The sequence below is a fragment of the Pipistrellus kuhlii genome, unplaced genomic scaffold (genome assembly GCF_014108245.1).
Source record: "Pipistrellus kuhlii isolate mPipKuh1 unplaced genomic scaffold, mPipKuh1.p scaffold_m20_p_2, whole genome shotgun sequence".
Classification (NCBI taxonomy): Eukaryota; Metazoa; Chordata; class Mammalia; order Chiroptera; family Vespertilionidae; genus Pipistrellus; species Pipistrellus kuhlii.
The window spans coordinates 157,247,322-157,275,108 of record NW_023425515.1 but is presented as its reverse complement, the minus strand read 5'-3'; the positions used below and the strand labels follow the sequence as shown (position 1 = coordinate 157,275,108).

The 27,787-nt window shown below is 39.3% G+C and overlaps 1 protein-coding gene across 3 annotated transcripts in view; it reads right to left on the bottom strand.

The window, feature by feature from the left end:
• The window catches only part of OMA1 (OMA1 zinc metallopeptidase), a 39,286-nt gene extending 21,343 nt beyond the window's left edge, over positions 1–17,943 (bottom strand). The window contains exons 1-7 of one of the 3 annotated variants that reach the window (XM_036446686.2): positions 17,825–17,943; positions 14,384–14,890; positions 11,105–11,333; positions 8,453–8,626; positions 8,002–8,109; positions 3,822–3,950; positions 515–589 (exon numbers count right to left, since the gene is read on the bottom strand). In XM_036446686.2, the coding sequence (XP_036302579.1) occupies positions 515–589; positions 3,822–3,950; positions 8,002–8,109; positions 8,453–8,626; positions 11,105–11,333; positions 14,384–14,871 (1,203 nt within the window). In that variant the 5' untranslated portion in view covers positions 14,872–14,890; positions 17,825–17,943. Of the gene's footprint in view, positions 1–514; positions 590–3,821; positions 3,951–8,001; positions 8,110–8,452; positions 8,627–11,104; positions 11,334–14,383; positions 14,891–15,079; positions 15,103–17,824 lie in introns of those variants that run through there. The other 2 variants (XM_045584554.1, XM_045584555.1) reach the window with 2 other exon arrangements.
• Between the last annotated feature and the right edge of the window lie 9,844 nt (positions 17,944–27,787).

Sequence of the window (27,787 nt, the reverse complement as noted above, 5' to 3'; positions counted from 1 at the left end):
TCAGTTATCACAGGTGTTTAAAAACAGCAACCCAATGTCAAGTGCCCTGTTAAGTAGACATGAACAAAGCTAACTTAAATCAGGGTAAACACCCATAGCTGCACTGTATGGAGAGAGTAAAAATAAGCCATCTGCTATAACAAAAGTAATCTGAAAGATACAGAGTAATAAGTCTGCTCTTCTATCGTCTATTTAAATGGTGAAAATTCAGTTTGCTCAGCCAGGATCATAGCTACAATATGATAAACCTTTCTCCCAGTCTGGAAAAACAGCTATGCATCATCTCATTTACTCAAAAAAGCCTCCTCAGATCCACACAATAAAGGAAAAGAGTAAAATAAAGAGAGCATTAGCTTTCAGAAATGCTATTTATTTTGCAGATTTAAAATGGTGATAATGAAAAACTGAATACAATCTCTCATTCGCTGTCCATGCCAAACTTCATTAAGACAATACACATTTATCTTTTATTGTGTGAGGGACACAGTGCATTCTCAACTGTTGAATACTGTACCTTTGCAGCAAGCCGTAGTCCAATTTTGTCAGCTTCAGCCTCCAGTGTCCTACTGTATGGTCTACTGAACAAATACTAAGAAGAAATAGAAAAGAAAAGTTCCACTAAGGTTATTTCACAACAAAATGAGACTTTTAAAGTTAATTACATGGTGTAGCTAGAATCAAGTTTCATACTCTTCATTTATTAATATCTAAAGAACACCAGGGCATAAAACACACAGCGCAGCCTTTATTTCCTCCACCAGAGGTTAATACTTTTTAAACAGAAAGAATAAAAATAAAATCATGCCTACAGACTTCCGAAGAGTCTATTGTATCGCACAGAGGACTTCTTTTTATCCATTTATAATCTCCACCTACTATGTGGAAGATTCTAGAAGAAAGCTTATTGATACAGCCTTTTATTATGGCCAAGGAATATTTTGATCTTGGGGTTTTAAAAGAAAACTGAAAAAGTGCAGCCATATAATAGCCAGTGACACAACCAGAGGATTTATTTCAGTTGGAAAGTTAACCATATAGCAGAATGTTCTTTCTTTGATGAACTATCCTAATTTCCTTTTTTTTTTTTCTAGGTATTGATTCATTAGGAAAATGAAATTTTCTTCCAACCTCAATTAAAAAATGCAAATAGATATTGTAACTTTAATTTTCCTAATTACTTGTATTTATGTGAATGCTTTCCAGTTAAATTCTCATTTTCAGTAAGCACTAAAACTTTGCAGGAGATGGATCAATAGGCAGAACTTTTGAGAAAAAAAGCTATTAATTGGGGAAGCAATTTTTCAGAAGTGCATGCCAGTGAGAGCTAGGAATAATATAATCAATCTGACCCACAGTTTGTGACCATTGTACATTACTTTCTTCCTCCTGCGTAATGTCTGTTTTAGGTTGCTAAACTGTGTTATAGAGTGTCCTCACTCTCCACAATTCACCTCCAGGTGTCCCATCAAGTCCACTGATAGTATAACTAATTAAAAACATTAGCTCTCAAAGGAGACAAAATCAGGCTCAAGCCCACATGCTGACACTTTTTAACTGTTCACCCTGGGCTAATTATTTAACACATCTAAGCCCAGTAGCATCACATGTTGCAGAGAGGATAAACTGAGCAAACAATGATAATAGCTCCTATTTATTGCGTCCTCACTCTGTGCCAGGCACTGTGCTAAATGCTTTAAATCAGTGGTTGCCAAAGGGATGTGACTGTGTCCACAGGACACTTGGAAGTATCTGGAGACAGTTTTGATTAGGGGAGCAGGACAGGGAGGGGGGAAGGAAGAATTTTACTGGCATCTATTGGGTAGAGGACAGATGTTTAGAGGCAGCTAGATGCTTAAAAGCTACTAAACACCCTACAGTGCACAGAACAACTCTACAAAAAACAATTTTCCAGTCCAGTTCTATCTAGTTTGGCTCAATGGATATAGCATTAGCCTGCAGACTGAAGGGTCCCAGGTTCAATTCAGTCAAGAGCACATGCCCAGGATGGAGGCCCAATCCCCAGTAGGGGGTGTGCAGGATGCAGCCCATCAATGATTCTCTCTCATCATTAGTGTTTCCCTCTCTCTCTCCCTGTCCTTTCCTCTCTGAAATCAATAAAAATATTTTTTAAAAGAATTATCCAGTCCAAAAATATCAGCAGGGCTGGGGTTACATTGAGAAATCCTGCTTAAAATGTATTATTCATTTAACAACAATGCTTTGAATTAGCCAGTATTATCATCTCAATTTACAAATGAAGAAATTGAGACTTACATAAGTAAAGTAATCTGCCCAGGCTCTATAGAGTTTAGATCTAAAGAGTCTAAATTCATCTGATCAGAGCCTGTATTCGTAACCCCTGTACATAATTCATGTGTATTGTTTATCCTAGTGCCTAACATATGGTAAGCATTTCATAACAGTTAGCTACTATAATTATTATTAATAACTCTCAAAACCCTGCCTCGTTGTGCTCTATGAGGGCTGCTACACTATTCCCAGATCTTTAAGATTACAAAGATAGAGCTCCCCCATGGTTAAGTGAGGGCCTTTCCTTTTTCCTTCTTCTTTGCCTTTCTCCTGCAGATAAATGTCAGCAATTCCCCTTCCTTAGTGACTTCACTATACTTATTCTTCTCTCTCTCTCTCTCTAATCACAACAGGCAAGCTTTCTAGAAATATTTCCTTGTCACTGAAGGTTGGGGGACACTTGATTTAGGGGGAAAATACTTTCAAGAGAAGTAATTCCTACTTTATTTTCTGTTTAATTCTTAAATTAAAGAATTATACTGAAGTAGCAGAATTCATCAAGTATTTTGAAAAAGAAACAGCTACAAGTCATCTTTATGACCAAATCTTCTGATTCCATTACAGAAAAGGCTATCTACTGATAGTGAAAAAACTAAATTAACTCCTTTGACTTCCCAGCACATCATAACAGAAATAAAATTCAAAAGATGAGATCATATAACCTAAGCAATAACCATACCTTCTTTTTCCTTTTAAGAACATTTATTTCAATATAAATGAAGCCAAATGATATGGTAACACTGAATAAAAGACTTAGTTATCCAATTTCTAAAGCAATTTGTCTCAAAGAATGTTACACATTAGATTTAAACAGCACCCAGATGGCACTCGGATGGGTGCTCCACAAATCATTAAATAAACAAATAACAGATTGTTCCTAAATAACCAAATCTCCCAGGACAAGAAGAAAAAATCTGAAAAAAAGATGTAAAATAAAATAATTAATCATAGTTAACAAAGCAAGACTGCAGAACCTACTTTCAGTACTGCTATGTTTTGAACAAAATGAGAGACAACACATTTTATGAGATGATTATCACTATACATAAGTACTAAAACAAAAGTTAACAAACACCTAACAGGACTGTCCTTTCAATATTTTCTAGGCAATGTTAGTTTAACTAGGAGTGAGGAGGTAAGGGTGATAAAATAGCCCAGTCAACCCTGTGTCCATAGAGGTTTACAGCTTTTAAGAGTTCTCCATGAAAACTCAAACATTGGGAGGGTTGGGAGGGGGGGTAGAGAATCATTCAGTGGGTACACCTCAATCACTATGAGAAACAGAAGTGGAAAGTTTGAAAGTAAAGCCAAAAGTGGCTAAGCTCTTCCAACCCATCTCTCTCCATCATTTGAGAGAATAACCCCCCAAAATAAGAAAATAATAAAACACTAAATAAGACCCCAGATTTCATGATAATATGTTACAAATCTCTGACATTTGTGCTTTACAGTTACATTAAAATATCCTCACCACAGGCCATTAGAAATTCAAGTTATTGTCTCAGACTTACCTCTTTCAATTTAGACTGCAACCACTGGCCCACAATTGCCAAGCTATCTCGAGGACAAACAGCCCAAATCATTGTGAGAAAAATTAGACCTAGGAAATCCAATAAATGAACCACGCTGGCCTTTTCTGCCTGAGAATAATCACAATAATGAAAATTACACTTAATAAATGAGACAGCACATGCTTACATTTTCTAGTTCGCCATGTACAATCACATTAAATAACTTACGTTTAATGACCTTCACAAACTAAGATTGTAAGTTGTTTTTTTTTCTTCTGTGCACTTTATCCTTTCCCAGTGTGCTTGTTCCAGACCTTGCTTACATACTTCTACTGTATATTCACCAGAGGAGCACACTTGTGCACCACTGGAGTCCCTCAGCCTGGCCTGTGCCCTCTCACAATCCAGGACCCCTCAAAGGATGTTGGACTGCTAGTTTTGGCCCCATACCCAGCAGTCCAACATCCCCCAAGAGATGTAGTAGTGCATAAAGCAACAGATGCCTGAGGAGGAGCCCAAGTCTGGGCTTAGCACTGAGCCACACCGCTCCCACTCATCCCAGCCCCACTGAGCCTGCCACTGCCACTTGCTGAGCGGCACTCCTACTGTGGGAGTGAACTTCTGCATTAAGTGTATGCCCCCTGTGGTCAGTGCAATCATAGCAACCGGTCGACTGATTGCTTAGACTTTTATATATATATAGATTCATTCACTCACATATACTGAGATACTTACCATCACTCAGATACAATGACAGGTTCATTAATCTCTGATTTCTTATATTAATAAGCATATAAATCTCATGAAATATGTACTATTATCACTATTTTATAGTTAAAGAAACTAAGATGGGGCCAGGTTAAAAGTTGCCCCCAATTTACACAGCTATTAGAAAAAGGACAAGGAATCAAACCCAAGAAATTTTAGTTTCTAATATAGTTGCTAATTCTTTTTTCAAATCACATAAATGTGTTTAACATACTTTTTGGACAGAGCCTACACACTACCTAACACATGAAGTAGTTAAAACAAGGAACAAGTCAGAAAAAAATTAGAAGTTTACTTTAAATAAAATATTTTGGCCATCATGATGTAATATATGAAGTATGATTCATTTTACATGAGTTTGCAATTTTAAAAATTTGGTATTTCTCACCAGGAAACTGGATTCTTTGAATTTTTGTATTTACTTATAGCAATAATCACAAAAGGCTTTACTTAAAATAGTTGTTTTTAGTAATAATATTTATAAGTTTAATGCACAGGATTATTCATAGTTAGACTGAAAACTGTATCTTCTTTAAAATATAAAACCCTCGCCGAAACCGGTTTGGCTCAATGGATAGAGCCTTGGTCTACGGACTGAAAGGTCCCAAGTTCGATTCTGGTCAAGGGCATGTACGTTGGTTGCGGGCACATCCCCAGTAGGGGGTGTGCAAGAGGCAGCTGGTTGATGTTTCTCTCATTGACGTTTCTAGCTCGCTCTCTCTCCCTTCCTCTCTGTAAAAAATCAATAAAATATATAAAAATTTTTAAATTAAAATAAAATAAAATAGAAAACCCTCACGCTATTTTCACCAGCCTGAACACAATAAAGTTTGACTGCAATCCAAAATATACTATCCTTCATGTGAAGGTCTGTGACAATGTTGCTAATATTGACAATATAGAAGTCATTACTACAATGTATGAAACATGGCTGCCGACTAAAAATAACCACTGGAATATTTCTCTTTACACTATAATCTGCCCTCAAGAAGCACTCTTTGTTTCATGATAAGAACGGTGGGTCAGACATGACTAGTGTTGCTCAGTGGTTAGAGCATCAACCCACACACCCAAAGGTCGTGGGTTCAATTTCCAGTAAAGTTCATATACTGCAGTTTCAGTGTCGATCCCCATCGTGAGAGGCAACCAAATGATGTGTCTCTCTCACATCGACGTTTCTTCCTCTCTCTCTCTCTCTCTCTCTCTCTCTCTCTCTCTCTCTCTCTCTCTCTCTCTCTCTCTCTCTCTCTCTCTCTCTCTCGCCTTCCATCCCTACCTTCCATTCTCACTAAAAAACAATGGAAAAAATGCCCTTGGGTGAGAATTAAAAAAAGAAAAGCACTATGGATCATAAGAAACAATTATGGAATTATTTTAGCATGAAAGAGTAAAATTCCAAATGATAAAGTTGTTATAGAAGAGAACAATCTCTGTTCTTTATTACTGATGAATATAATTGCTATAATACAGAAAAATCTATGTTATTTGTGGACTAAAGAATACAACATAAAAGGCTCCATTAAATCAAAATGGAGACTCTTAAAAAAGAAAACAGTGTTGATCATGTCTAAGACCTATGCCAAAGTAATATTAGTAACTATTTTCTATTTTTAAGGCTGCTATTTACTTTTTATGTCTCATCTAATTATTGTTCTTGCACTGACAGAGATGGTAACAATATGCTGAATGCAGCATTGAATGAGATGCCAGAAAAACAATGCACTAAATAGTAACAGCTTTTAAATGCTAAAAATGGCCAAAATTAATTGATTTTATAGTTCTGAAGCCATTTCTTGAAAGATAAAATCTATTTTAACTGCTCAGATTTATTCTTGTATATGTTTGTTTAAAGGAAATAGTTTTAAATTCTTCCTACAACTCAGAAGAAATAAAGATCTTTACTATTTGTGCTTCAGATAAGCACACCTTTGGCCCACCTCATCTAATTAATACTCTAAGAAACAGGAAGAACTTAAGATAAAATCAGTAATATTATATTTCCATTTAAATTTAATATTACTTGCATTTCTTTTCTTTTTTTTGCCATGCCCTTTTTTTAAAAAAAATATATTTTATTGATTTTTTACAAAGAGGAAGAGAGAGGGATAGTTAGAAACATTGATGAGAGAGAATCGTCGATTCTCTTGTACCCCACACTGGGGATGTGCCCGCAACCAAGGAACATGCCCCTGACCAGAATCTAACCAGGGACCTTTCAGTCCACAGGCCGACACTCTATCCACTAGTTTCGGCTACTTCCATTTCTTATATAGCATTTCACAACCCTTGTACTATTTACCTTCATGTTTTCAATTAAAGAGAATATACTCTCTCTAATTATGTGGAGAAAAGAGCCATGCATATTTTTAAAAACCTTTACTAAAGTATAATTGCCATACAATATTATATTAGTTTCAAAAACTGATTCAACACTTATATACCTTATACATTATTCATCATAAGCTATTACAATATCAATATTTTGACTATATTCCCTGTGCTGTTTATCAATAAATAAATGGATAAAAAAGAGCCATGCATAATTTTTAATGAATAAAAATAAAATCTGAGTAAATAAATATAAACTTCTATGGGTTCACACCAAGTCAAACGAATAGATGTGCCTTCACAGGAACATGAATCAATCTGAATTCTGTGACCTATAAGAAAGTGCTGCCAACAAGCAGGTAACAGTGGTAAAAGGGAGCAACGGTGGACTTGCAAACAGAAGATCTGGGTTAAAGTCCCAATGGTTCCACTTTGTCACAGCAGTGATGTTACTTAGAGCCTTCTTAAACATTGGTTTCCTCATAGACAATATAGGGATATTAAATACATACCTCATGAGGACAGCATTAAAATTATGAATGAGAAGGAATGTATTTCAAAGCTCAATAAACTGTAAAATGGCAAGCTATCATTATTGTTTCTCTGTACTAATTATATATGGCATATCTTTCTAGACATTTTCAAAGATGCTCCAAGCTATCCTCAGAGAATGAATAAAAAAAAGCAAGAAAACCAATTTACCCACTTGAATAGTAATATCACTTTCCTACAATTAATTTTCTGACTAGATTACCAGCATGTTAATAATTATAAAAAATTTTAAACCTAATTTGAAATAATTAGAGGTTGAGAATTACTTCTTAGCAAGAGAGACAGGTGATAAAAATAGTACTTAATAGAAACACTAATTATTCAATATCAAATACTTAAACACCATAAAAACTCCCCAAATTAGACAATCATTATTTTTACAGATAACAGAATAAGACAATAACTGGAAACTAAAATTCCATCCAAAAGAAAGAGGGAAAAAGAAAGAAACCTGAAAAGATTCAGCTCTTTAAAAGATTTCACTTGCTAACCACAGTATTTCAACAACGGAGAGCTCACTTTAGGTACTTACTGCATGCTCAAGTACTGCATGTGCTATTTCATGGCCCAGAATGAAGGCGAGTTGGTGCACATTAACCACAGCATTGAAAAGCCCAGTGAAGACAAACACATGTCCATTCTGCACCATAAAAAAAAAAATAATATAAGTAATTTGAACACCATAAAAAAAAAAAAAAAAAAAATTAAATTTAACAATTAAAAATCAGGCTTGAGCAGAAACCGGTTTGGCTCAGTGGATAGAGCGTCGACCTGCGGACTGAAGGGTCCCAGGTTCGATTCTGGCCAGGGGCATGTACATTGGTTGCAGGCACATCCCTAGTAGGGGTTGTGCAGGAGGCAGCTGTTCAATGTTTCTCTCTCATCAATATTTCTAGCTCTCTATCCCTTTCCCTTCCTCTCTGTAAAAAATTAATAAAATATATATATTTTTTTTTAAATCAGGCTTGAGAACATTTACTTACTGGAAGCACAAAGGCATTTATATCAGGGGAATCAACCACATGAATGATCCACTTGATCTCGGAGATCCCTGGAATATCTTTATTGCATTCAATTAAATGAAAAAACACTTCTTTAATGTTCAGGTACTGGGCATCTTTCTCAGTGAGCATGTCATTTTTAAATTCTTCCATGTACTGAAAGATTAAAAGGAAAATTAGTCGTTAAGAGTTTTAGCTCAACAAAATGTTTATTTTCTTCATGAGAGTTATATGGTTACTTACTGCTGAACATTTTAATTTCTAATTATGTAAAAATCTGCATATATTAAGCACTCAAATTTCTCAAATTTGAATTTTCTTGCAAAGGCAATGTCGTTTCTCACAAATTGAATAAATTCTAATAACAAATTTTTCACATAATTTTAGTTCAGATAAAATCTTCATTCATCTTTTCTATTAGTCTATAAGTAAATAATCTTCATTCATCTTTTCTATTAGTCTATAAGTAAATAAAATGCTTACATACTATTTCTATTTTTCTAAATATTTTAGAAAACAAAATATTGCCTAGAGAACATAAAGATTTCATATAAGAAAGTAAAATACAAAAGAAATTATTTTCATAGCCTTCTGAATAGAAAAACACCTTATACTTAATAAGAAAGTTAAACCTCTACCAAAAAAAATCCCACATTTTATTAATTTTAAGTGCTTCATTCACACAGATTGAAAAGAAATTACTAAAATTTTTAGAACTACCGGGCACATTATTTTCTCTATATTATGCTGAATGGTTAGGTATGAATAAAACAGACATTGAAGGGGTTTAAGCAAAGGTTTTAATACAGAACTACCCAAGGTGAAGCCGGCCAAAAGGACCCCCTACTGAACTCCTAGCTCCAAACAAGTCTACTTTATTTATCCTATTTGGAGACATTTTGAAAGCCAAGCTTCAAAGATTATAATGAGAAATCTGACCTGTGATTCCTTCAAGCAGTAATTAGGGAGATGAATCAAGATGAAGGCTGACAAAAAAAACATGGATCTCTTGACTGAACCTCTCACTGGGAACCCAAAGTCTTTACATCAGAGCGGGTAAAAAGGTCAAGAGGTAGAGAAGTTTCTAGATTCTTTGACAGGGGAGTCCCCCACAAACGGTGGTACCAAAATCCATTGGTGAAGCCCTGGTGTGAGCCACAATTTGATTAAGAGAACATCAAGGTTTTTCTCCCAATGCAAGGGTTGATGGATTATGAAAGCTGGAATGTTTAAACAGGCTTATGCAAATAAGTTGTCTCCTTTACCTGAATGTTTGATGGGAAAAGATATTCTGTCTGCTTGGGGAATGCTTACCCTACCAAGTGTTGTAAACCCCAAATTGTTAATAAAATCAGAATGGAGGATAACAAGAAAACAAACCACAAATAAGGAAGAACTACTACAATGACAGTGCTTAGTAATAGCCCTATAAGAACACGTGTTTGAATTTTTGTACCAAGCAGGTATTAAATTTGTAGGTTAAAAAAATAAGAAACAAAGAAGAAAATATATGTATATACATGTATATCCTTTTTTAAAGCTTCTTGGTAATGTGAATGGTAGAAGTTGGCCCATGTCAGTATTTCCCAAACACTTTCTTCAAACTTGCCTCTGACTAGACTATATTTTAAGAAACATCTCAAATCTCTATATAAATTCTACTAGGAAGGATATTCTAGTGAAAACACCATTGTTATTTCCCTTTTTAATGATAACTTTCCATTGACAAACTCGGAAATTCAGTTGGAACAAAAGAGATAAAAGTTCTAACCCTGACAAAGCTATCCAGGGAGGCTATGAGGCATGAACACTGACTGAGCACACACTATGTACATGCTATGCATTGGCGACAGAACGATGATCTGCCCTCAAGGAGCTCACTAGTAGTGCAAAATGGTTAGCCACCTGAGTTATACTCTCCAAGTAGCCAAGGCTTCTAAATTCCAACTTCATTTTGCGTTCAAAAACTATCATAAATTGTCAAGACTGATATTACAAAAGAAATCAAAAAAACTTTCATTCTACTTAACTTTCAGGGTACAAGCATCCAAGACTATAGACCTCAATATATACTAAGCACTGCTTTGTGCACTGTACTAAAGAGAAAATCGTAAACAAAACAGATAGGGCCTCTGCCCCCGTGGAGCTTACTCTAACAAGGAAGACGGATCAGCAAATAAGGAATAATGTAAATAATTATGTTGCCCATGTGGTAAATGCTCTCAAGGAAAAGCATAGTATGCAGAGAGAAAATGAAGTAGGAGAAATAACCCCAAGCACTGGGTACAACGGCAGAGGCGCTGATTCATAATTCAGTCGATATGAAGGAGACCCCCTGGAGCTCAATGTAGCCCCTGCCTAACCCAGTTTGGATAATGAAGGAAAGCTCTCCTGAGACAGTGGCATTTAAGCTGACCTGTAGTAAAAAGGAGTTAGCTGGTGAGTGGGAGGAAAGCAAGACCGTCAGTAGGAATACTAAATAGGAAAGGTCTGAGCCTTTGCTGGGTGGGAGGCAGGGTAAGGAGGTGGTAAGATGCTAATTCCCTATCAAAGTCTACAATAAATATTTAAAAACCTTTCCTGCTTTCAGTATTATATTAAACAATCCAATTAAAAACAATTCTTACTACTTACTGCTTCATATTCCAGTTCTGCTAAAAGACTGAAATGTTCTTTCCCCAATAGCAGTAGTTTGGTCCTTCCAGTGATCGGACTCACTTCCAGGTGAGTGAAGTAAAACACTACGAAGAGCAATCCAAAAGTACTCAACCCCAGGAAGAGCTTCCATTTGTTCTTCCTTACACTTTCTTTAAACAGTTCCTTCTTGTTGGGAGGAAGTGCAAGCCACCATTTCCTTATGCTCCTACAGCGAAAAGAAAAATTCTGATAATAGTATCAGCACATATCATCAAAACGAAATGCTTACTGCTAGAATTTTATGTCATCAAATACTTGAATTTATGATATTTCTTGGCATAAATGGTTTTTTCAGAAATGTATAAAATTGTAAATGATGAAAAAAATTAACTATATAGAGCTATAGTTAGAAAGTCTAATGTTCATTTTAATTTTCTTCAGTTATTTTAAAGGTAAACGTCAAACAAGGGGGTACATTACTACAACCATCACTAGTAAATGCTGACTGTTGACCACACGCAATGTACTCTTCTAATCATTATACAGATGTCAACTCATTCAATCGTCCTAAGAACTGTTATAGGAGAGAAATGGAGGCGTAGGGAAGTTAAGCAGTTTGTCGTAGGTCGTAGAGGTGATGAGAGGAAAACCAAGCAACAAAGCAATGTGTCTCAGAGTCTGAGCCCTTGACCACATCCTAGGAAATGGAGTGCCCACACAAACATCTCCACCTTGAACCACCATTCTATTCTCCCCACTGCTCATCAGACCCCCAGCATAAACTGCCAGAGCTTCAGCAAGAGAAACTACCTGAGCACTGATTTGAGAGATAAGTATTGCTCAGTAGCAGAAACTCCACCACTCCAGAACGAGCAAAGGACAGGTGATAAGAAGAGCAGAAGCGAAGAAAAGAAAGAAATCAGAGGTTTTATAGATAACACCTGAGGAGCTCCCATTTCTACTGGGCAAGGCAACAACTCCTTGCAGCTTATCACAGCCCAGAGACATACCGTGTTTCCCCGAAAATAAGACATCCTCCGAAAATAAGACCTAGCGCATGGAAAGATAAGACATCCCCTGAAAATAAGACCTAGCGCAACTTTGGGAGAAAAAAATAATATAAGACACTGTCTTATTTTCGGAGAAAGATATTTTCAACAAGCAACGTTTTCAAGACTGGGACAGAAATATTTTCCTTGCCAGTTCATCTGTAAAAGCACAACAAAGATGTAAAACATACACATCATTCTCTTGACAAAGATTTATTTTCTAAAATAGCTTCTTTAAGTTATCTTAATTTTGTTGTCACACCGAAAATGCCTAATGTGTTTCAACCTGAAAAGATTAAACCAACCTATGAAGTATATTTACTTCCTATTTACAACGTTACATGGCTTGTCATTATTGGTTTGAATTTATTTTTTTAAACATATTCTAAAAGAAAATTTACAGTCGTAATTACAATAATAAAAACGTTAAAAATAAATAATTTAAAAGGATGGAAAAGAGCTACTGGCCCAAGAACCCAGGCAGACCTGTGGCAAAGATTCTTTCCTCCAGCAAACTCAACTCGGGGTCTCCTGAACTCTTCTTCAATGAGGCCTTCACTTTCAGACTCTGCACTCTCCAGTTTTAGCCAGAATCCCCCATCCTCCATATCTGATCACCCCTATCAGATCTAACTGGGAGCTGCATCCTGCACCGGCCCCCAGGTGATGCCCGATCACCTTCACCTGCCTGCAGCAAGAATCCTGTTAGAGTCTGTTCAGGCAGAATCTCCCCTTACTCCCAATGTGTCCTCTCATTTTCCATCCACCGACCTCTGCCCTGCTTCTCGGCTAGAAATGAATTCCTACTTGCCCATGCTGTATTCAGAATTGACTCTGGTTCTACACTGAGGCCTCTTTTCTCCTACTACAAGACTCAAGAATAAAATCCGTTTTTACTGCTTTAACTATGACTGAGTTCTGGTTTTCTTCAACAGTGGTTACATAAATTGAGAGCTTAATCTAGCTGTATATTTTCTGCATGCTGATGCCAAATAATGAGCACAATAAATTACAAGGTACAAGTTCTCAATTTTGATAAAAACAAAATTGGGCTGGTATGAAAGTAAGAAGGCTAGAAGGAAGATCGCTGTTATTAAACATAAGAAAGCTTTAGGAAGAGATAATTGCTTAACTTTACCTTTCTTCAATCTTCATGGAGCCAATAAGAGAAAACTGGCTTATGGGGAGAGGAAATTAAACCAAATATAAAGTACAGCCATTTAGCTGTAAAAATGTTAATTATTATAAAGGACTACCAAGAGAAAATAATAAAGATTTGTTGAAAATAGAATAGAAAAAAATAAGTCAATATTAATGCATTTAAGAATTAACTTGGTTAGGAGTAGGCCCATTCTTTGTTCTTTTTTTTTTTTAATATTAACTCCACTTTATTTTTTACCCTTTGCACTCCGCTCTCAGGGGACATCGGAATTGTAGCATATCACTCGGATGTCCCCTCTCAGGGGGGACATTGCAGTTTATTAGTGATTACGGGGAATTGAGTTAATTCAACGCACCTTTCTGCCGCAAAGTAGCGTCGAGTAGCTGGTAGCCAATGTCCAGAATGGTTTGGAGTGCAAAGGGTTAATTTTCTTAGGAGAACTTTTAAATTTTATTTTTCAATTGCAGTTTACATTCAATATTATTTTGTATTAGTTTCAGGTGTAACAGCTCATTCTTTTTTAAAAAAATACATTTTTATTGATTTTGGAGGGAGAGAAGAAACATCAATGAGAATCCTTGAGCAGGTGCCTCCTGTACGCTCCCTACTGGGGATGGAGCCTGCAAAACAGCATGGGCCCTGACAGGGAATTAAACTGTGATCTCCTGATACATGTTTCAGCTCAACCACTGAGCCAATCCAGCTAGGCAAGCGCATTCTTAAATAAGCAAAATTCTTCAGTTTTGTGATCCACTGCCTCAAATCCCATACACTAAAAATGGGATGTTTATAAAGCACTGTTCTTATCCCTGAGTTATAATCAACATGTCTGATTCTTTTTACACAACATCAATCTTTTAAAAAGTGTCTATGTGAGATATGTAAGAAAAATTTTTAAAAGAAAATATGCAGTAAATTATTTCAATATTACTAAATCCTATATAACAAAACTGAATCTTAACTTTGAACTAAATATGGGAGGAAAATCTAACGAATTTTCCTTCAAAGTTTAGTTTTACCAATATCCTTTAATACAAAAGTCTATCTTTTGTAAAAGCATTTTACCTGCCAACAATGATTGCCAGTAGTTTCTGCACTGGTTTAAGAATTATCCACAAGAGAGGAATGGGAGCAGCTTGACACCGTGGAGAAGTGTGGAAAGTCCTAATGTCTCTTATGGGAAAGCATCTTAGAGGATGCAATACTGAAAGAGCAGGACCTACTGCAACTTCTTCTATCAGTTTCTGTCTTGGAAAAGAGTCACGCCATGCTGTACATTCATTGCCCTTGCTTTTAAGACTCGAGAGGTATCCTGTCCTTTTGTTATTAAAAGTTCTGTAAAAATAAGAGTTTCCAGGCAGAGAAGCCAACCTATTACACTGATTTACTCCCAGTTTACATTCAATATTATTTACTACGTGGTTAACTTGGGCTTGATGACAGTCCAGTGAGGTTATAGCTATTGTGTTACATTTTCTCCAGTTGGTCAATAAATTAAATCGGGAGGAAACACAGTTTCCAGTAGCAAACTGCAATCCACAGATGAAGCTCATCTTTCTTTTGCTTGATTATCTAGAACAAAAACAAAAACACACAAAACTATAAATATCTCTGGAAAATATTTGTTTACCAAACTGGAAACACAATACTCTAGGAAATAGGTGTGTCAGTCCTTCCTTTAACACATCTCGCACTAAATTACCTGGGGTTTCTCACCCTTACAGCAGTGCGTTTGAGCAATACAAACCAAAGAGACTTCACTTAGTTTTTTTTATTCTTCAACATGTACTTTCAAAACTTTTCTTCTTTCCGTTTTCTATTTTTACTCGGAGGAATCTATTTTTCTTTTTAATCCTCACTCAAGGACATGTTATTGAGAGAGAAACATCAATCAGTTGCCTTCCCCTATATACCCCAACCAGGGATGGAGCCCACAGCCTAGGTATGTGCTCTGACCAGAAATCAAACCCACAACCTTTCAGTGTATGGGACGACAACTCCAACCAACTGAGCCACATCGGCGTGGGCAAACACCTACTTTTATTTTAATGCTAAATTATTTGGGAGATAAGAAATGGCTTACATAAAAACAGTGATATGGTTTTATCAATTGGCAGTAATAGGGTGGGGAGGGGGTGGAAGAAGCAGGTAACCCTTATAAACCTAACTTGTAAGATGTTGTTGTTTTTTTAAATACAAACTTATTCCTTTCAGAAAAACACTGGCACTTCTGGTTGGGGTAAAGATGGCATGAGACCAGATGTATCCTCCCACCTAAAACAACTAAAGATACAGACAGAATAAATAAACAGTGGTTTGAACACCCCGGACATTAGTCCAGGAAGGTGAATATCAGCAGAGCCATCCTGATGTAAATACAGATTCATGCCCATCTAAAGGAGGTCCAACAGGAACAATGGAATTTGGGTTTCCTGTTGCCAAATGTTCCAGTCTTCTCAAGGAAAGACATAAATCAGGGTCAATGTGAAAGTTATGAATTTTAAAATGTTGGCAACAACTTAAAAAATTAAAATAAAATGTAACCACCTTGACTGAACAAACATAGCCAGACTCCACTCAGTGTTTGATCTCTGAAACATGTTCTTCTTCATTCATTAAATAGTTCGTTAGAAGTGTACTACATGCCATACCATGTAATTCTAAATGCCAGGAACAGCACGGGAAACATAGCAGCCAAAAATCTCTACCCAATTTGCAAAACTGGTAATGCTAAACTATGGTAGCATATGCAAATATAAGTAAATCTAAAGAAAAGTACACCAAACTATTCAACGTGGTTATTTTAGGTAGCAGGCTGGTGACTTTAAGGGATCTCATGTTTCCATCATACATACCTCAGTGCTGTTTAAGTTTTTACAGTATCTATTACTACTTTTGTAAGCCTCCAAACCAATAAAGGCAACTACTTTTGTAATTTCCAATGGTTTCCACTGGCTTCCATAAACTCCTCCAATATGGTACACCAGGCCTACCACTATTTCTCCAGGCACCTTCCCCACCTCTCCTCCTCTGACTCCTGAGCTCCAGACCCACTGATATATTCACACTTCTCAGAAAAGCTGTCCTCTCTAGGACAACACACGTCTATTTACACTACTTAGCTCTGCCTGTTGCCAAGCAAACTCCTGCTCATCTCTCAGGACTTTTGTGAATTATACCAATTTGCAAAACTTATACCAATTAAGTTTTTTTTTTTAATTTTACCATATACATCACTGCAATCAAGTACCTCCTAGAACAGTAATAGTGCCTGATAATTCCTAATCCTTGGCTTATCCCTAAGAAAGGGGAAAGAATGGGAGAGAACTAGATACATTTTCAAAGAGCCCCTCACTAGACTACACAGAGCAGAAGAAAAAGAAGGGGGGGAAAAACAGGGTTGACACATCCACTACAAAGAACTTTAGGGGGTCACCAAACATAGCTGGCAGACATCTAGGATTACGAAATTAATGATGTGAGAAAATTAAACAACCCGAATTGTTAGCCTTCAAGAGCATTTCAGATCCTTAATTCTTTAAGTGCCATCTCAGAATGAGCAAGTGCCGCACTCCCTGGCACTCACAGCTGAAGCCTGGAAGACAGTTCTAACAACGCCGCTGAAAATGACTGTTTCTCCTCTAGTTTCTATGGAAACAGCTGTCAGATTGGCAAAAATAGGGCTTGTACTTTAAAATAATCATTCAAGCAAAGTACACACAGGATGGAAGGCTTTAAAAAAAAAATAAACTGGAAGGCAACAGACTTGGTAAAGCTTAAGTTTTCCAAAGTCAGACTGCACCCTCCCCTCCGCGCGGCGGAGCATGCAGATCTGCACCCAAACCCTTCTGAGGGGGCTGGGCAATGGTCAGCGCCGCTGCCATCCATGGAGCCCTGAATTCCTAATGAGGCCTTTTCATCTCCGGGGACGAACATCTCACGGAGGCCCGCATGGCTTAAAAAAACTCTCGCTCCACTTTACACAAGCAAGTGGCACTACTTAAATAGTTTTTTTGTTGTTGTTGTTCCTTAAGAGACTGCTGTAGACAAGCTTATGTAGAAGTTTGCACAAGGAATCTTTCTATTTCTAGTTGGCAGGTTGTTTTATTTCTTTAGGAGGGAGGAGTAAGAGGGCGTGACGCTAGGGCGCCTCCAGCGGCGGGAGGCGGAGTGCCCCGGGGACTTGGCGCGGATGCGGGGAAGAGAGACAAACAGGAACCGCAGACCAGCAATAAAGCTTAAGGGGGGGAGGAGGGGGAGCGGAGTGTCTTCCCGGAAAGCACGGCCACCTGACAATTGCAACTCCCGCGGTGCCCTGCCAGCACCCGGGGTCCTTGCATTTTACTCCAAGAGGAGGGGAAGAAGGAGGCTTTCTTTCCACCTATTGCTTTTCTACTCAACCCTCTCTCCCCATTCCCGCTAGGGCACCCCTCCGTTTCTCCCCGCCTCCACACCAGTCCCCGCCACCCCAACCCCGCCGGGTCCCCAGGGAGCCCCGATCCTCACCCCGGTGCTCCTGGAACTCCCCACCCCTGGGCCCGGCCAACTCAGAAAGGCCGGGCAAAAGCGTCCCCACGCGGACAGACGCCAGCTGTGGCGAAAGCACCACGGCCCCGCCCACCGCACCCGGCGCAAGCGCACTCCGGGCAGGAGCCCCGCTCCTCGCTCCTGCCCCCCCGCCCCCCCACGGGGCCGGTGAGCCTTTTGCTCCGCCCACTCCGGGCTGTCTGCGCCCCGGGCCCGAGTCCTCCCCGCGGGCCGGCGGGCCCTGCGCCGACTGTGCAGACTGTGGCGCTCTGCTGCCACCGCGTGGCCAGAAGAGGGACGTGGCAGTAGGCTGGGCTGCTTGCCTGGGAACAGCTTCAGTTAGGTGTCTTGGAACCTGACTTAGTTGAGCCCCAATGACCCAGGTAAGATTGCACCTGCTGTAGATTTGTAGACAGTGCCAGCCAAGAGGAAAAAGACTCGGCTTCCAGAAGACTAAAGGTTTCTTGACCCTGAAGTTGCACTGATAGTAGCCTCCGGAATGTGAGATCTCTCTGCTTGCCCATGACTTGTGGAAAGGCACATTTTAAGAAAGATGAAGTAGCCCTAGCTGGTTTGGCTCAGTGGATATCTAAAGTGTTGGCCTGCGGACTGAAAGGTCCTGGATTTGATTCCAGTTAAGGACACAGGCTGGATCCCCAGTTGGGGCATGCAAGAAGCAGCTGGTCAATGATTCTCTCATCATTGATGTTTCTATCTCTCTCTCCCCCTCCCTTCCTCTCTGAAATCAATAAAAATATATATATATATATAAAAAAAACTAATATTGTCATAGTTTACTTAAAAAAGAAAATGAGCAGAAACCGGTTTGGCTCAGTGGATAGAGCGTCGGTCTGTGGACTGAAAGATCCCAGGTTCGATTCTGGTCAGGGGCATGTACATTGGTTGCGGGCCCATCCTCGGTAGGGGGTGTGCAAGAGGCAGCTGGTCGATATTTCTCTCTCATTGATGTTTCTAGCTATCTATCTCTCTCCCTTCCTCTCTGTGAAAAATCAATAAAATATATTTTTTTAAAAAGAAAAAAAGAAAATGAAGTATAATCTGAAGCATCTGGAAGTTAGTTGAAAATAGCAGACTAAAAAATAATGTGTATGGTTCACTTCATTCATTCCACCAAAAAAATACTTATGGAGCACCATGTGCATTTGGAGGTTCTGAAGAAACAGCGGTGAACAAGACTTTCACAGAGCCTATATCACCTTGAGAACTATAGATGTTAAGCAAGTAAACAAGTAAATAAAGAAGATCCTATATAATAAAAGGCTAATATGCAAATTATCATTGACCAGGAGTTCGATCAGGGGCAGGGCTGGCCCGCCAACCACCCGCTGCCCCTCCCCCTGGCTGACCCGGTCTGATCCCACCCATGCACAAATTCGTGCACTGAACCTCTAGTATAAGATAATTATGTTATTTCATATTAGTTGTACTTAATTCTTTGCACAATAAAAAAAAATTCAATGATATAAACACTATAAATAATTTTAGGTGTCCCTTTTAAAAGGTTTATAAATAATTTTTTCTTTTATCTTGCTTATCTGTTTTATAATTTCCCCTTTACTTTGAAGGAATTATCCTGGCAGACCCCTGATCATTAGTTCCCTAAAAACGGAAGTGACAGGTCCCTGAATCTTCATGATTTGATATCTCCCACCCTCTGAACTTGAATATGTCTTACCAAGGTTTCCTGTGTACTAGATGCCTCTTGCCAATCCTACACAATTAGCATAGTGGCATTAATGGGTGTGATGTCCTGTAGGCTGTCCAGGTGGCCCAGGTCCTTGAGGACTGTATCAGACAGATCACAGAGTTGGCACAATGGCTGTGTACTGAATGGTTAGGTCTTGTCTGCAGTAGTCTGTCAAACATTCACCTGATTTCTGAAGGGGCCAGACTGGCAAATTATACGGAGATGTGATAGGATGGACCCATTCCTGCATCCTTTCGGTCTCTAGGAGTGACATGAATCTTCACCATCACCACCCTCATTTCCTTGGATGGAGTATTGGTTTTGATTTATTATCTCAAGTTGGTAGAGAAGGAACCGTTTCAGAAGCTTTCACTTGGTCTCCCCCACCATGAGAACTGAAGGCTAAGACCTGATATGGAGCTTGCTCCTGATACACTATATATTTCTTCAGGTGCTGGGGGAATGACCACCGGATGGAGCTATAGACCCGTGGACCCATTGTGAGCTGGTTATTGTGCAGCGCTTTGCTTATTATCTGGCCTCCATAAGTGCCCACTCTCACAGAGGGCCCATGGTATTTCTTTGGGTTTCTGGGTAATAAGATCCTTCCAGACCCTGCACAATGCCTGGGGATTTCTCTTTCCCCAACATGCTGTTCTCTGAGAAAATGATTGTAGGAATTAGAACAACCATTACAGTAAATACCTGTTTCAGTATTACTGGGTCCTTCTTCCCAGGGACCCCACCCACCTTTTAAGTCATGGGCTCTCTGTGGTCTGGTTCTGGAAATTGACTCGGATCTAAGGACTGAGCAAGGAGGATGCCTTTTTGTTGAGGCAACTGCCCTCAGACTCCTGCTCCTTCATTCTTGCCTTCTTCTGGTTAGAATGTTAAACAGCACCCTGTTGGCTACCCATTGATTTTTTTCCCCAGGGACACCTTATACGATTAAATTCTTTCACAACCTCCTGCATATCAAGCCTCCTAGGTGCTCTCCTGATTGCCAGCTGTTGAAGCAAAGACTAGAGCCTGCAGCCTCCAGACTTGTGGGAGTGATAGCCACCACCTGGCTTCTATTACCTCTGTGATTCCTCGCATAATATCTGGCCTAGCCCTGTGTCTCTTACCATCATCCCAGGCCTGCACCCTGAACTCTTTTGTGATGCGGGTGGGCGCTCCTCTCGCATGGCCTGTGTGTGGTCTGTCCTTTGATCCTCCTCTGGAACACAATCCTCTTCCTGGTCTCCTGGCTCAACACAATAAATCACTTCAGCAAGTCCACTTCCCTCCTTCTGCAGCAGCCTGGGCAATTCAGCTGCCTTCCTCCCTGGAGATTTCCCTTGGCTGCCTATCCAAAATATGCCTTTCCCCAGGGACAGCATGCATGCAATGACCAGGAAACCTGGGGAATAGGGGGGAGGGGTGTACAAAGGCCTGGCCACTGTACTTCAGTTGAGGACAGCACTGCAGGGCCATCCCAGCTCCAGAGCTGCCCATGGATTGGCTGAGAAGCCCCCTTCTGCCTCCGCCCAGTCCTCTTTCCTTTACTCCCTTGTAGGCCTTGTCCCTGAGGACCACGCCCAACCCCTCAACAACCTCCCGCATAGATTTAGCTCAGAGGCTGTTTCCAGAGATCCCAACTTCAGGGAACTGCATTTTCCCCAGAAGTGGAAGCTGATTTGATACAGAAAGTCTTTATGCACGCCTCCAAGGGGAGGTTCTAGTGGCTGAATACGAAATCAAAGGAGAGACTGACTCTGAAGAATGATGAGGCATGACCTTTCTTAGAACCAGATATAAATTCTAATTTCCATTTAGGCTGAGGCCCAGATGAGGTGGCCACAGGATTTGATATGGGCTGCAATGGGTGAGTGGCCTTTCATTATTTTTTTTTTATATGCCAGGCACGATTGTTCCAAATGTTGGAAATGACCAGTTCTGAATCTGAATTTACCCCAACATAGGCAATTGCGACACCTTCCTTTGCGTATTCTACTCTTACAAAAATTGGCTCAAGATTTTCTTCATCCACATGTTTATCTTCCTTTACTTTCTTCTGTCATCCCATCCCTTCTTTCTATTTAACATAAACAGACATGCCGTTTTATTTCTCCCCCTTGGAGAGAGTGGTCACAGCAGGTTTCACCATGGAATTTTTATAAATCACACCTGGATTGTTATTGCACCAGTCAACACCAGCTTGCTGACAGGTTTCCCTGGCTCCAATTCATCCCTCTTGTCTAAACAGCAACCAACCAGTTCCTGGTAAGGGGGGGCCGGGGGGAGAGAAGAGGAAAGGGGGAGGGGGAGGGGGAGGGGGAGGGGTGCTCCAAGGTGACTCAGTATGGTCCATCCAGCTCCAGGCTGTGCCCTGAGGAAGGCCACAGCTTGGCGGTGATCTTGCTCACTCACCAGAGATGAGCTCTCCAGAGATTCCAGGTGAGCACTTTTCTTTATTGCACAAATAAAATATTAATACCCCAGAAAAGCAAAACCAAAAGAGAAAACCACCCTTAATCTCACTACCTAAAGATAACCACTGTTAGCATTTTGATGTGTAACTCTTTTGAAATGCAAGGTTAAAATTACTGAAAATACGTAATACTTTGATAGGATGAACTGTTTCTTACCATCATTAATGTGCATTCCTTTCATTCCTCATGATGTGAACACTTTTTCATGCTTATATGTTGGATTTCTTCTTTAGCAAATTGCCTGTTCATGCCCTTAACCCATTTTTCTATTAAACATTCATTTTCATTAGAGTGAGCTGTAAAAATGTTTTATATGTTGCCATTTGCCTGTTGTTTATGTAGTTTGATGTTTGATGTTTGTCTTTCAACTTCGTTACTTCATGTATACATATATGCATCATTTTTAGAATTTTTATATGGACAAATTTGTTCAGTTTTTTATAGTGGTTTCTGCTTTTGATGTCATATTTACTTTCCGTCTCAATCCCAAAATTATATATTTACCAATTTTTTCTAGTAAGTCAATGACTTTGTTTTTCCTTAAATCTACCAGGAATTTATTTCAGTGAAAGGTAAGACAGAAAAATATAGTTTAAAATATTTTCTGAATGGTTAGGCCAAGGGGACTTTTACAACAAATAGCTACACGTGCCCATCCCATGGTGAGGGCCAGCAAGGTAACTGCTGTCCCCGAAATTTACTGAATAACCCAAACTTTCCTACTGACTGGAAGTGTCAATTTTGTTATATACTAAATTCTCTGAAGTACCCACATCTGTTGCTGGACTGTACCTTTTGTTCCCTTTTTTCTGGCACTAGTATGTGATTCAATGCATTCTAACTTTACGATTTTGATTTCATGTTCAAATATTTCCTGGCTCTTCTTACACATTTGACCTTCAAGAACTTTAGAACTATTTGTTAAGTCTTCCCCACCAAAAATGCATTTGTATGTTAATTTATTTTTATTGCTGCTATTTTTAAATTCAGATTAATTCTGATGAAATTTATATCTTTGCAATATTGAACCTATCAATCCAGGAAACTGACATGTGTCTCCATTTATCCAAGTCTTCTTTATGTCTCTTCATAAAGGTTTACAGTGCTATTACATGGTTCAAAGCAGTGTGTGTGTTGTTTTTGTTTTGTTTTTTAATGGATTATAACTTTGATTTCTTAGGATTACAAAAGCTCAGGACTGGAAGGGACTTAAAATCTTCTCATCCTTTCCGCCCAACTATTGCCGCCATCATGGACATGAGTTGTGTGCAGCCTATCAAGTATCCAGGGTCCCCAGGGACCATACACACAGATCCGCGTGGAATTCATGGACCACACGAGCCTCTCCATCATCCGCAATGTGAAAGGCCCTGTGCACCAGGGCCACGTGCTCACTCTATTGGAGACAGAGCACTGAATTTGTGTCTGGGTCCTGGCTGCCTGGGTGAACCACATAGCACATGGGAAGATGCTCCACTGTTAATAAAGCATATATATAAATCTCATCACTAAGACTGCCTCTCAACCAACAAAAAGTCAGATTATACTGACTCGGGGCGGGGAGGATAACATGATGACATAATACTATATGTATTTTTGTGACTTCCAGTTTATCACTTGAACAACAGATCTTGGAGAAATGTCTGTATCAATGAATATAGATTAACTTAGTTCATTTTAATGGTGTTCTATGGAAAGGATATTGCATCATTTAATTAATTATCCTCCTGTTTAGCTATTTTAAACATTTATTAATTATGTTTTATCTCATAATTTATTAATTATTCAACTGTTTTAGCGATTTCCATTGTTTCCATTGCTTTGCTGTTATAAATATCTCAGCATACAACCTTGGAGCCCTAAAGAAGATCAAAGTCCTTCAAATTTAAGAGCACAAAACCACTACCTGCAGAGTCCCCCTTCCCAAAGTCCCAAAGTCACCACTAGGGGACAGAATGTCTGTTCAAATACAGTATAGCCTCTTTTTTTTTTTTTTTTTTCCTTCGGAACAGCCCTTCAGTTCTGTTCAACAAACATTGATTGAACCTATATCATACAGTAAACTCTGGACCCCTTTCATACACTAATCTCAATACAATAAACAAGTTCCTTAATTCAAAAATATGTATAGAGTGTACACTCTGTGCCAGGCACTGATTAGGTCTGAGGGCTTCAGGGAAAATGAAAAATCTCCTATCTTCTGAACTCCAACAATTCTAAAAAAAAAAAAAAAAAAAAAGAAGTGGGGGGGGGGGAGATGTTATGACATAGTACCCACTTATCCATTTATTTCTTATCCCCAGGTAGTTCTTCACCCATTACACCAATAGACCAGGCAACAGATGCTCAAATAATTTGGACAATTCCTTACATTTTCATACTTACTAGTATGTTCTTGCACATTCTGTTCCTTCTGTGTGGAATGCTATCCAAGTTGAGGCTCTCTCAGAAGGATAGTCAGGGACAAGGATTCAAATGCAAGTCATTTCTTTGGGAGGTGATCCCAGGTTGGAGAGTAGACCAGGGAAGGAAAAGAAGCCAATAAATGACACATTAATGAATGAGTAACAAACAGGGGAAATGGAGTGGAGTCCCTGTGATAAATGTGGGGCAGCTGTGGAGCACACATCTCAGAGTTTTCCCAGATAAGGGATGGCGTTACTAGGCCATATACCCCCAACTCCAGCTAGTCATTGCTTGAGGGCTGCCCTGGGGGTGATAATTCTCTGGCACTACCAGCCTCCTCCATGTGCTCCTGTGGGCCCCCAAAAAAAAGCCTCCAGAGAAGGGTTTCAGATGCTGTCCGTTGCTAGTTGGACCAGCATGTGCAGAAATGTAGGCTGGACACCAGCATGCAGGAACCGATGAACAGGCATCAGTGGCATCTGCTACAAATGCCTATTCTACTGTCACGTGGCAAATTTGTTCTTTAAGACACAGAGCAAACATCAGCCACTCTGGCAAGTCTGGCATACATCTGAGCCAGGCTGGGTAAGTTATGCCATTTCTGTGCACCTGTGGCATTTTGCTTATGTCATTCCTACTAAGAGACTGTGGGTGGTGACTCTGAGACCCAGGTTGTCCTGGCTCCATATCCAGGACAAAGCCACTAATGAACTCTGACACAAGTGAGCCCCTGGCCTGAAGATGCACCACTCCAATCTCTGCTGTTGTTTTCATTTCACTATCTTCTCTGTGCAACTATGTCCTCTTTTCTTCTCATAAATACACCAGTCACTGGACTTAGCGCACCCTAACTCCAGGATGCTCTTCTCTCAAGAGCCTTAGCTTGTTAATGTCTACAAAGACTCTTCCCACAGAGGTCACCTTCTAAAGGTCCATCTGTTGTGAATATCAACCTGGGGGACACTAGTCAACCATGGGCCAAACAAACTCATCAAACCAATATCATATTTGGACATTTGAAGAAGATGATGTTTTTCTCTGTGGCTCGTAAATGAGGAGAATCTGAGACAAGAGCTGCTGGTGACCATCTTGCTCATGATGAGGAGAAAGTGAAGTGAAGCCAAGAGCAGGATAGAGATATGAAGAGAGAACAGAAACCTGGCATTGTTTGAAATCCTGGGCTCCAGCCATGCCTGAAGCTAAAACCTTCCTCTCACTTTCCAGTTAAATGAGTTAACCGCTTCTTACTGAAACTAGTTTGAGTTGGGTTGCTACCATTTGCAACTGAAATAGTCCTTACAAATACACTCAAATGCCTGCTTTCCTCCTCCTAACCCATTTCCCCTTCCTCTTCTTCTTACACCTGACAAATTCCTGTGTATCCTCAGGGCTCAGTTCAAATATAACTCTCAAGCAGATCTCCTCCAAACTTCTCCCCACTTCCACCCAGATCACATCGGCTCCTGTGCTGGGTGTTCTCACAACCCTGTTTTCCTTCATTGTGACACTTATCTCATATTAGTGTAATTAGTTACCCAATTTATTATCCTATCTCACCACTACCACTACCTAAAATGTGGGTCTTTGAAAGCAGATGAAAGTTCTGCTTATTGCTATATTCTCTTTTCCAGCATAGTGAAGGAACATAGCAGGTGGCTAATGTCTATTCATTCACAGCTTCTTATCTTTTTCTTCAAAAGTATAGTAAAATAAATCAGGACCAACTTTAAGTGTTTTTGCATGGCTATTAGACAATGGTAATATGTCCAGATTAATTTTTCATATAAAAGCTAATAACTGCTTTAACCTAGGAATTTCTTAATGAAATTATAATAATTTTTTTTTAAATTCCCAGGCTGATTCAAGGAAATAAGTTGAAGAGGATAATTATACTCATGGAGGATGAAGATTATTGCTTTAATAGTATTTAGTGGTATAATTAGACTAAAGAAAGGGAGAACCCAATTTGCTAGCTCTTTAAGCATTTTCTGAAGATGTTAATGTATAAATAACACATCATCTTGAACTGTCCTTCTTTTAACTAACTTGTTTTCCTCCTGTTGTTAAAGCAAACTATAGTCATTTTGGGAAATGTGCAGAATACTTTAAAGCTTGGTTGGAGACTATAGAAAGCCCTAGTATCCCCATCTAATTTTTGTCTTTTATTTCTGTATCTGTAATCTGATGTCAGGGACACCCCAGCATTGCCTAGCTTTACCTTCTTAGGGTCCCTCCAATAGGAATCTTGACTTCTCTTCTCATGGGTGTTACTTTTATATCCCAGAAAGACCAAAAAAAAGTGTCTTTTTCTTGATTGCACCAAGCAATACAACCTGTACAGCATAGTTGCAAAGCAGATCTATCCTGAAAATAGGGAGATAAAGTCAAGGGGGAAATTGACATCACAGTTCCATATTGATCATTTATTCATTCATTCAGCAGCCATAACCTTTAAAGTAAATTCAATATTAATAATCCTTTTCTTAGTGAAGTCACACACTAGGAGTCTTTACAGGTTAAATAATACTCCCCATCCCCTCCCCCCCCAAAAAAAAAAATCATGTCCACTTGGAACCTATAAAAGTGACCTTATTTGGAAGTAGTGGCTTTGCAAATGTAATAAAGTTAAGAGTAGGTCCTAATGCAATGCCTGGCATCCTGATAAGAAGAGGAACTTTGGATATAGACACACACAAAGACAGCCATGTGGAGGACACAGGATTGGAGTTATGCTGCCACAGGCCAAAAAATGCCAGGGATTGTCAGATGCAAAGAAGTATTCTACACTAGGGATTCCAGAGGAACATGGCCCTGCTGACAACTGGATTTTGGACTCTAGTCTCCAGAACTGTTAGAAATTATTTTCTGTTATTTTAAGCCACTGAGTGTGTTGTGCTTTGTTATGACAGCCCCAGGAAACTAATACAGTTTCCCAACCTCTCCTAAGTCCTTCTTTCCTCAACCTCCCAGCTTTTGCCTAACTTCAAAAAACATTGAGAGCACCCTGGCTGGTGTGTTTCAGTTGGAGTGTCGTTCTGTATATAAAAAGGTCTCCAGTTCCATTCCCTGCCAGGGCACATACCCAGGTTGTAGGTTTGATCCCCAGTTGGTGTGTGGAGGAGGCAACTAATTAATGTCTCTCTCTCAGAGAGCAGAGTTGCGCAGCGGAAGCGTGCTGGGCCCATAATGTCTCATTCTCTCTCTCTCTCTCTCTCTCTCTCTCTCTCTCTCTCTCTCTCTCTCTCTCTCTCTTTATCTCTCTCTCTCTCTCTCTCTCTCTCTCTCTCTCTCTCTTTATCTCTCTCTCTCTCTCTCTCTCTCTCTCTCTCTCTCTCTCTCTCTCTCTCTTCCTCT